At 37.8% G+C, this 12,354-nt stretch overlaps 1 protein-coding gene across 1 annotated transcript in view; it reads right to left on the reverse strand.

Annotated features, from left to right (window-relative positions):
• The window catches only part of LOC117221200 (uncharacterized), a 46,417-nt gene extending 43,808 nt beyond the window's left edge, over positions 1 to 2,609 (reverse strand). Inside the window, exon 1 of the mRNA XM_076526875.1 lies at positions 2,261 to 2,609. Coding sequence (XP_076382990.1) covers positions 2,261 to 2,299 — 39 coding nt within the window. The 5' untranslated portion in view covers positions 2,300 to 2,609. The remainder of the gene's footprint in view (positions 1 to 2,260) is intronic.
• Positions 2,610 to 12,354: the final 9,745 nt, after the last annotated feature.

The following is a 12,354-nucleotide window of genomic DNA, read 5'->3' on the forward strand; positions in this document are numbered from 1 at the left end:
AGAGCGAAAATAGGCTCGGCGGCGGCGGATTTTAATTTGTCATTAAGCTTTCACGAGGAGAGTCGCGCGACTACTGGCCCCGCGCGTTAAATTACGAAACGGGGATAAGTGGCTCTCTCGCCACTCGGAGATCTAATGCCCGGGCCCCGCGGGATTTTAATGGAAGCCGCCGGTTTATGGAACTGCCTTCTGTAATCGTCCATTGCGTCGTTAAGCAAGGCGGCGAACGGAACACCGGCCGGCCGCACGGTTTTATTAAGAACCTTTAGAATTAGAAGCGAAATCGATAGACACGCCCGGCCCCGCTCGCGATCGTAACGAGATCGTTCGACCCGTTTGCGAACGGAAACTCCGTTAATTAGCTGGCAATTAATCGCGACTTTAGAATCGCTCGCGAATCGATCTCGCGAGCTCGAATCGCGGCCGCTTCGCGGCGACGCTCGAGACGCGCGGCGAGTAACGCCGATTCGCGGCGAATCGCCGCGTCGAGAAAGTGTCGAGCGCTTTTTTTGTAAAAATATTGAAGATATTTAACGCTTTGCTGTCGGGGCTATGATATTATAATATTGATGATATATATAATTATATTATAATATTGTTGATATATATAATTATATTATAATATTGTTGATATATATAATTATATTATAATATTGATAATATATATATATATATAATGATATTATAATATTGATGATATATATAATGATATTATAATATTGTTGATATATATAATTATATTATAATATTGATAATATATATATAATGATATTATAATATTTATGATATATATAATGATATTATAATATTGATGATATATATAATGATATTATAATATTGATGATATATATAATTATATTATAATATTGTTGATATATATAATTATATTATAATATTGATAATATATATATAATGATATTATAATATTTATGATATATATAATTATATTATAATATTGATGATATATATAATGATATTATAATATTGATGATATATATGATTATATTATAATATTGATGATATATATAATGATATTAATATTTATATGATATATGTATAATGATATTATAATATTTATGATATATATAATTATATTATAATATTTATGATATATATATTAATATATAATATTAATGATATATATACTTTTCGGCAATAATTGTCTCCGTAGTTCGAAGGAACCAGCAGCGAATTACATAAAGTAATGTCTCCCTAATTCGCGCTCAGATTGCGCACAGAAATGGACAATCCGAGAAGAGGAGATACGATTATTCGAGCCTCGCAGCTCACTTTTCACAGTTATTGAAAATCGGGAACCATAAAAACGAGATAAAAGCCTCCGATAATCCAATAATCTTCTTCCCAAACTGTCCATTTCAGTGCACAATCTAAGCGTCAATCATAGAGACATTGATCCGCGTCAATAAGAGAGACATTCGGACAAACAGAATTCGAACAAGATATTTCCTGCACAAAAACAACTTCCAATATCCTCCGCTGCGATAAATTTCAACGTTCTACTCTCAGCTCAATCAATTCAACCCGCTTCGACTTTATGCTTGAATTTTACTGTTTTTTTTTTTAATCATCGTTCTAATTCGTCTCCACCGACGCTCTCGAAGCATCGTTTCCTCATAAACGTTCCTCTTCTTCATTTCTTCACTTTCCAGGTAAAAAAGAAAAATCACCGAACCGAACATTCCCAAACCTAATCGAAACCAGCAGCCTAACATATAACATACCTAGACAAAAATATAAAAAAATGACCACCGCAGTGATAATACTTCGCTCGTCACGAACGGATCCCGCGTTCTCGAGCGCCTCGGCCGCCGAACGTGAAAAAAAGGAGAAGAAAGAGAAAAAGGAGCAAAAAAAAGAAAGAAAGAAATAAAGAGATCGTTCGTTTCCCGATTAACCAGGGGAACGAAAGACCGGACGCGCACGGTATTAAAAAAGCATCCCCGTCAATCCTCGCCCCGTGGGATATATAATTGAGTTCTCCCGCGCCTCCCGGCTCCCAGCTCCCGAAGGCGCTCTTCCCGAAGGTGACGGACGAGGACGGACGGACGGACGGACGGCCGATCGCTGCCTCGGCTCCCCTTTTATCCAATGGGTCCACGGCTCGCAGATGAGTCTCTACGTGGCGGAGGATGGATCGCGGCGAACGGGGAGGACGAGCAGCCGGCGGAGAGAAGGAGGCTGCTGGAGGAGGTGGTGGTAGGAAAAGGAACGGAGGCGGGTAAAGGGGCTCTCACGTTACCTTCGGTGCGGCCAGGTGTCCGGTTACATCCGACCTCATCTTCCTCCGTGCCTCCGCGAGTTTGCCACCATCGACATCGGCCGGCGTCTCCTACGTCTGTGTCCTTACGCACGCCTACCATCCGTCCTGTCATCTTAGTTTCGCACATGTCCCGGAGTTTTTATGGCCGCGGCCGTGGCAACGACGGTCCCCGGCCACGAGGGGGATGATAACCTGCGCACGGGATGCCCGAAGACGTTTTCAGCGTTTTCTTTTCTCTGTGTTTTTCTTTTTTCTTTTCTTTCTTTTTTGGCTTTTTTGGGAAACGCTACCTGGGCCGCGTAATTTGTTCGAATTATAATTATATAATGTAATATGATATAATATAGTATAATATAATATAATATAGTGCAATACAGTATAATACAGTATAATATAGTATAGTATAATATAATATAGTATAATATAGTGTAATATAGTATAATATAGTATAATATAATATAATATAATATAGTATAATATAGTATAATATAATATAATATAATATAGTATAATATAGTATAATATAATATAGTACAATATAGTATAATATAGTACAATACAGTATAATACAGTATAATATGGTATAGTATAATATAATATAGTATAACATAGTATAATACAGTATAATATAGTGTAATATAGTATAATATAATATAATATAGTATAATACAGTATAATATAGTATAATATAGTATAATATAATATAATATAGTATAATACAATATAATATAGTATAATATAGGACAATGTGGTATAATATAGTATAATATAGTGTAATATAGTGTAATATAGTATAACATAGTATAGTATAATATAATATAGTATAATATAGTATAATATAATATAGTACAATATAGTATAATATAGTACAATACAGTATAATACAGTATAATATGGTATAGTATAATATAATATAGTATAACATAGTATAATACAGTATAATATAGTGTAATATAGTATAATATAATATAATATAGTATAATACAGTATAATATAGTATAATATAGTATAATATAATATAATATAGTATAATACAATATAATATAGTATAATATAGGACAATGTGGTATAATATAGTATAATATAGTGTAATATAGTGTAATATAGTATAACATAGTATAGTATAATATAATATAGTATAATATAGCAATTTGGGAGCGATTCCCGAAGCTTTTGCTGGCGTCCGCGCGATCTAGGGTTTATGGACGTCGAAGTCATCGCTGTTACCGTTGGAATCGTTGGCGCGATCTTCGAGATTTCGTCCAGGTCGCATGATATCTGCTCGGGAGGGATCATGTCCTTGGCGTGGCATTGCTCGGAGGTCGGAATTTCGTCCTTGCTGGCGAATTCGAAGAAGTTCCAGAATCGACGCGACCCGGCCGCGGTGTGCAGATTGCAGGGCGGCAGCTGAAATTGTTGTAAGTCGCACTGATTTTTGCTTTGATACTGCTTGATGGAGAGGGTTATTTAATTAGGATTGTGGGAGAAATGGTGAGAAGCGCGGCGTGATAATTTTAGGCTTGATAATGAACGAATATGAGAATTCTCGCGATTTACGTGGCAAGCTGAAGGAAAAACAACGCGAGAATTACTTTCTTTACTTATGATACTTTTTACAAGCTACGGTCGAGGTTATTTTTCGAGGCCGCTCTCACCCTTAGCAAGCGGACGCTCCGACCCGGTGACGGGGGTGAGATCGTCCACTTACAGTATTTTTGTGGTTATAGTATTGTATATATACACAGTATATAATTACAGTAACTGTATAGTTAGGCTTTTCTTGTGCCTCCGATGCAAGGAACAACAAGGTTCGAAGTTCAATTCAGAGTCGGAGCACCTCGGAACGCGCGGGCAGCCGCAGAACGGCGGTCGTCGTGCGGTCGCGTTGTCGCCGTAAACACCGATTCCATGCTAATCAGCCATTAATTGTACCGGTAAATAATTTATAATTAATATTCCTACAGCATTTACCATACGCGTTTCATTCAATTTACGATAACATGCGAGTGGTCCGCGAGCGGCTTACTCCCAGCGACGCGGCATAACCACGCGTCCAACCACCGTTTTGTGGTTGTCGGGTGGTTGAAAAATCGCTCGTGTGAATTAGGCTTAATATTAATATTTCGTATCGAGTTGAATATGCACGCAGGGATCGTATGTCTCTTTGGCCGGGCGGTCGATTTAGGTCAGTTCTGGGGCTGCGATGCGACGAAAAGGCAGCGCTGGTTTATGTTATTTGCGATCTTTGTAATCTTTGTAATCTTGTAATTTACAATTACATCGTAACTCAATTCATAATTTGTAATTCGTAATTCGTAATTTCAATTAAGTTACACCACAATTCGTAATCTCGATTCAATTACTCTGCAATTTGTAATCTCAATTCAACTACATCGTAATTCGTTGTCTCAATTCAATTAATTCGTAATCTAAATTCAATTACACTGCAATTCGTAATCTCTTAATTCATTTACATCGTAATTTATAATTTAAATTCAATTACACCGTAATTCGAAATCTTAATTCAATGACACCGCAATTCGTAATCTGAATTCAATTAAACCATAATTCGAAATCTTAATTCAATAACACCGCAATTCGTAATCTGAATTCAATTAAACCATATTCGAGATCTTAATTTAATTACACCGCAATTCGCAATCTTAATTCAATTACATCGCAATTACTAATCATAATTCGATTACACCGTAATTCGAAAGTTTAATTTAATTATACCGGAATTCGTACTTTTAATTCAAATATATCGTAATTCATAATCTCAATTCAATTACACCGTAATTCGTAATCCCAATTCAATTACACCGTAATTCGTAATCGAAATTCAATTACATCGCAATTCGTAATCATATTTCAATTACATCGCAATTCGTAATTTCAATTCAATTGCTCCATAATTCGTAATCCCAATTCAATTATACCGTAATTCGTAATCATATTTCAATTACACTGTAATTCGTAATCCCAATTCAATTACACCGTAACTCGTAATCCCAATTCAATTACACCGTAACTCGTAGTCTTAATACAATTAACACCACAATTCGTATTTTACCAAATCCAATTACCTACTTAGAATACCGTACTCGTCCGCCAATCGCAATTACAAATTACATCGGACCATAACCGAGCCGAAGATCCGTTTTACAAATTGCAACGTACAATAATTGAATCCCAACGTAATTGAATTACATTATAATTACAATAAATTCAATTACAAACAATTCAACCAATAATCCAATAAATAATGATCCAAATACCAATAATCCTGCACAATTCTAATTATAGTTAGCCGAACAAATAAAAATTCCCGAAGAATTCCATAAAATATTCGCCCGCGTTCAAAAATCCTCCTCCAAAAAGAAAAAAGAAAAAAATATAAAAATAAAACTACGAAAGACAGTTGACGGTGAAAAGCGAATCTGTCGTGCAACCATAACCCGCTACAATCCCCAGGCAATCCATTATCACCTATAAACGATCCCGTCGCGGCGCATCCCTGCTGATTCGTTTATTCCCGACGTGCTTCGGGCCCGCCGTCGCCTAACTATTATAGGTTGCTTCGCGGTTGTTTATCGGAGGGTGCGCAATATTTAAGGGTGGACGATACCCCGAGCGGCGGCGAGGGCGGAGAGTGCGGCAGGGGGAGGGCAGGGGTGGCTTCGATCATGGCATTTCCCGTTCTAGACACCCCTCGATGTCGGTATCGATTATACACCACCCTCTGACGGCCGATACCGGTGCGTGAAACTTGGCCGGATCGCGCCGGGTGCCCGGGCTTTTAATTATCCTGCGGTAGTAATTACGAAGGGGGCTCTTTGCAAGAGCAATCGATAAGTCAAAAATGACTTCGCGAAGTACTTCCGGCGTTCGCTCGCTCGCTCGCCGGCCGAACGAACGAACGTAAACCGACGTCGCCGCCTTTCGACGTTTCTTCGTGCGCTATTATGTCTGTGTATATGGATAAAATATTCCGGCGGGAAGAGAGCGAAATCCCGAACACCTTTTCAAGTTCCCTGTGTTCGCTTCTCCCCCCCCCCCCCGCGAGAGCGAACCTTTAAATGGCTTCGCGTGTGTTTTTATCGGCGCGGAGCACGGTGTATTAAAGTTTTAATTACCGTCGGAACGGGTGAACGGAACAGCGGTGAAGAAATTTTCTGGACGACCGTACTTACGTGCGTTATACGTCGTTATCCCCGTAGACAACTTATCCCCGTCGATCCCTGGCGAGAGCCATTAATGCGAGATCATCGATTTGTTTGTTGTTATATGTTTCATGCGGTATGAATATTTATATTAATATTGATATATTATATGTATTAAGGTTGTGTCAATATTAATATATTAAATATATTAAGGTTATGTCAATATTAATATATTGTATATATTAAGGTTATGTTAATATTAATATATTATATATATTAAGGTTATGTCAATATTAATATATATAATATATCAATATTAATATAAATGATATATTAATATTAACATAACCTTAATATATATAATATCAATATTAATATAAATAATAATATTAATATTGACATAACCTTAATATATATTAATATTAATATTATCTATGTAATATTTATAAAATTATATATAAAATAAATAGAATAAACCCTTTTATATATAGGTTAGGCTATATTCACCCTGTTACAAATCAAATCTACTAATTTGTAATTATTTCTAATCATATTAATATTAAATTTGACAATTGAACGACATTTCATTTCACGGTTATCATTATCATTGTTTGTTGTTTAGTAAAATATTGCTATTATTATAAAATATTATAATATTAATATAATAATATTTAATAAGATATTAAATAATATAATAATATTTTATAATATATAAAATATAATGAAATAATATATATAGTAATATATAAAAATAATATGTAAGATATTATTATGAAATATTATTATTATAAAACATTATTATTGTTGTTGTTAGTAAAATACAATATTGTCGGCCGCGAAGTCGAACGCAATAATGGGCCCGGTTTCACGGAATCACGCATGGCGCATCAACAAAATTAACCGTGCACAAATGTTGTTGCAACATCCGGCTTAATTGTAAGGGTGTGGTTGTGCGTTTAATCGCGCGTTAAAATCGCGCGCGGCAATGATCGTATTTCGTTTGTCGAGGCGTTCTAACATTTTTATTCGCACGATTATTTGACGAACGTTATTTGGCTCTTTTGTTGCCCCCGTGTCGCGTGATTGGAAAAGATTGATCACTTTTTGTTCATTTACGATTATTTATATCGTAGAGATACGTTTTCTGTGCTATTTGTTCATTTATTAATATTATAATATTATAATATTCTAATTCATATTTTATATATTAATATTATAATATTATAATTCATATTACATATATTAATATTATAATATTATAATTCATATTATATATATTAATATTATAATATTATAATTCATATTACATATATTAATATTATAATATTATAATTCATATTATATATATTATATATTATACTATGTATTATATAATTCATATTATATATATTAATATTATAATTCATATTTTATATATTAATATTATAACATTATAATTCATATTACATATATTAATATTATAATATTCTAATTCATATAATATACATATATTATATAATCCATATTACATTAAAATAACATATTACGTTATTCACGGCAAATGTTACAATAACGCTTATTAAAAATCACAATAAATGTCTTATTGCTGCTATTATAAACTACTATAAAAAAAAACTGTTTCTCGTGCCCCGTGAATTTATCATTAAACATTACTGTTGTTTTATAAACAACAACCGTCAATCAAACCCTTTACTCTTCGCAGTGACCTTGAAGAATGATTACAAATCATCGTAACCGTAGAAAGAGGATGGTTTTTAGGAGCAATCGGCAATATTTGTCTGCAATTTCTCGTCGGCAGCGAAAACTGGGACAATCGGTGCGCCAAATAAATCGTTTATTTCGCCGAAGAAACGCGAGCCGATCCCCGCGCTGGAAGCCGCGAATTACACTGAATCAGCCGAGATGATAGGCTGTCGCGCGCGAAGACAGAGAGAGAGAGAGAGAGAGAGAGAGAGAGAGCTACCCTCTTGGCGCTGTGATCTCGTTAGGCGACACCCTCGGCTGTGTTAGCACCCCCGCCGCGGCTGTTTGCACCCGTCCCTATCATCCGCCGCTCGACATTGTGCACGGAAATTCGCATACTGTCCGCCTCTATATATATGTGCGTGTGTGTGCGTGTGTTCGTTTATCCGTGTGTTTGTCCGCGCGTGCAAGATGTACGCGCGTGAATCAACACGTGGCCAGAGGCGATGGCCGCGATAATAGGTTTTCGGGGGCGGCTTGTCGGCCCCGATCCACCTCATCTTGCGAAAAACGTGTGTCGCGACAAATATCGCCGAATGGTTAATTACGCGTGTAATTAATTTACGCGCGCGCGCGCGCGCAACCCCGGCGATAGAAAAATACAATGCATCGACCGGCGCGATCGAGATCGCGATAAACATAATTAATATCGTAATGCGGGGAACGGAACGTTTATGCCGGGAATTATAGCGGAACTGTGGAATTTTGGCTGGCTTGACGGGAGGGACACCCCTTGCGACGCTTTTGCGAAGGGTGCGCTTCGATGGGAGTCGCGTATCGCGACTGTTCGTCGAAAACATTGTCGAAATTGTTTGGCTCGCGGGAAAGCGATATTTCGCTGTTCGAAATGTGAAACGAAACTCGGTGTATTTTTATAGGAGAAACGGATTTTAATCGGTCGAATAATTTTACGTTCTTTTCGGCGACCTTTCGCCATCTTTTCGACGACCTTTCGCCATCTCTTCGGCGATTCCGCGGTCGTAAAATTTCTGGGCCTTGTCGGTGAAAAAGAAAACCTCGATCGAGCGCGATTCGGGGCTGCGTCGTTGTTATCGAAATTCGTACTAGAGGTTTGTTTAAGAAGTTTTTGTAAAGTTAGAATTTTTAATGAAATTACTTTCTCGCCAAATCAATATCTCGGTGCAAGTGTGTCGGAATGAAAATGATAACGATAAAAATCGCTGCTGTAAATTTCGATGCTCCGAAATTCAACCTTATAATTGTGAGAGAAATGGTGAGAAGCGCGGCGTGATAATTTTAGGCTCGATAAATATGGTTGTTTGCGTTGATTGGAGCGAGTTCGGTGCGTATACAGTAATGTCTCTCTAATTGACGCGAAGCTTGTCGACGAAAATGGACAATTTAGGGAGTGCAGATAGGATTATTTTAGCCTCGCGGTTCATTTTTATAGTTACGAATCGTCAATGATTGTAAAATCGAGCTGAAAGGCTTGAATAATCGTATCTTCTCTTCAAAAATTGTCCATTTCTGTGCGCAATCTGAGTGCGAATTAGGGAGAAATTACTCTACCATTGCGATCTATTTGTTACAATTTTTCTACAGTGAATTTTCCCTAATTGACACTCGGTTTGCAAACAAAAATGGACAATTCGCAAAGGGGAGACACGATTATTCGAGGCTGGTGCCTCGTTTTTATAGTTACCGATCGTCAATGACTGTAAAAAACGAGACGCAGCGCTCGAATAACCGTATCTCCTCTTCCCGAATTGTCCATTTCTGTGCGCAATCCGAGCGCGAATTAGGGAGAAATTACTGCATCTCGAAACCACGACGCCGTACAGCGTTATACTAAAAGTCAAAAAACACTCTAATAAATTAATTATCGATCGCGAATTGCAATTATCGCGAAACTGTACCCCGATCTTGCGAATCGCGTTCAAAGCTTCGGGCGGATCTGAAAGTTTCTTCGCTAATACACAGGGCGTCCCAAAATTATCGCACGTCCGGGAAATTAGAGATACCCGAGGTGATTCGAAGCAACTTTTTCCTTTACAAAAATTTTCTACGCGGCTTTGTTTACGAGTTATCAACGAACAAACACTGACCAATGAGGGGCGAGCTCATCCGGCGCTAGGCAGCCGAGCCAATGGGCGGAGCCGGCCTTCGTCCGCTCGTTGGCTCGGCCGCCTCGCGCTAGCCGAGCTCGCCTCTCATTGGTCAGTGTTTTTCGTTGATAACTCGTTAACGGCGCCTCGGAGAACATTTTTGTAAAGGGAAAAGTTGCTTCGAATCACCTCAGGAATCTCTAATTTACACTATTTTAATTTTAAGGGATATATTATGCGTAAAACCACCGCATAACCTCGCGATAGCACGCTTGTATTCGTTCCTACTTTGCATTAAAAATGCTCTCCCGATCTCTCTGACGCAAAATATTCTTTATATATACAGGGTGTCCCAAAATTACGGTATTTCCGGGACACGGAAATAAATCAATTTATCTAAATTTCAGCTCCGTGGTTTCGAACGACAAAAATTCCATGTAACTGCTCCACGATCCGCTTTCGAGAAGCTGTTGCAACCTGTTACACGTAACGGAACAAACGGCGCGCGGGGACGCTTTTTGGCCGGTTCCGGTTTTCGAGAGTGTGAGAGAGCTCCCGCGGGACTCGGGGGGAGCGGAGCGGCGCGGAACGGGACGGGACGGCGTCGACGGTATTGAATGGTTCGTTGAAAACGGTCGCGCGATTCTCACAGGACGGATCGGCAGGCAAGGTTGTGTAGAGGAAAGAGCTGCCGGCGCGACGCGGCGCGACGCGACGCGGCGAGCGTGTTGTCTAGCCGGCTCTAGACTATCGGGGCCAGCCGGAGAACGCGCTGCGGCAGGGCGGTGGTGGGGGCAACCGTGTCTCGAAATTGCACGTTCGAGCGCAACGAATGCGACGGCTGAGGTGGTCATGGTACCCTGCGCGGTACCATTCCTCCGTGGTAACTGGAGAACGGAGACAAGTATCAGTTACGAGGAAAACTTCCGTGCACGCATTAACGACGTCGTATGTCCTCACGTACGACGTACGAGGGTCGCGGTGTGAACAGGTACACAACAGGTCCGAGGGAAGATCTGGGTCGTGGCGTTCGGTTAAATGACTGCGCTTTAATTTGACAGCGTTATGCGGCCCCCGCCGATGTACGGCCGCCTCCGAGCGCGGGGCCCATTGGGGACCCGCGGGGACCGATCGACGGGCACCGATACTTCTGGCCGGCGAATTCTCAAGGTTACGTCGAAATGCGTGCGAATTATTCGAAAAAGAATGATTTCGAGAAATAGTGTAGCAATTTTTTGGGGCGTCGTCGCTCGAGGGTTAATATTATTATTATTATTATTATTATATGATAATAATATATTATATTATATTGTTATATTATCATATTATATATATAATAATATAATATAATATAATATAATAATAATTACATTAAGTATCGATTATTATATTATATTATATTTAATATAATAATCGATACTTATTATATTATATTATATATAAAATAATAATCGATACTTATTATATTATATCATTATATATATTATTATAATATATAATTATTATATATAATATAATAATATAATATAATAATAATAATATTATAATATATATATAATATATTAATAATATTAATTTAAGTTAATATTATTATATATGTCTTAACCCGTTTTTCAAACAGGTCAAGCATTGTTAATAATAGCTAGCTTAATAATAGCTTGCATTTGAGGCCCCTGTAGATCAGGCCCCTGTCAATCCGAGAATTATTCTGCAGAATATCGATTAAAATGACATATATTTATGAAGAGTACTTTTCGTGAGTATTTTCTGCGAACACTTTTTCAGGCCTGTGAATTAATTATATTAATTATTCTCCTTTCTTAGAAAACATAGAAAATTGATGCTTATCGTGTGCTTGAATTACTACTCGAGTGCTTAAGTATCGAAATAAGAATTTTATATTTCAATTCTAAAGAAGTCAGATTAAAACATCCGTACGCGATAAGTTAATTATTTCAACGAAGCTTGTTAATTTTTTATTTGTTCGATCAAATTTTTCAATTAAATTTTCACGACCAAGTCGCACTCGTCGAAGTACGGCGAAGCATGGCGAAAGGGACGCGAAAGAATCGCCGACGATTAAAAACTGGCATATATTATG

Source organism: Megalopta genalis, chromosome 16 (genome assembly GCF_051020955.1).
Source record: "Megalopta genalis isolate 19385.01 chromosome 16, iyMegGena1_principal, whole genome shotgun sequence".
Classification (NCBI taxonomy): Eukaryota; Metazoa; Arthropoda; class Insecta; order Hymenoptera; family Halictidae; genus Megalopta; species Megalopta genalis.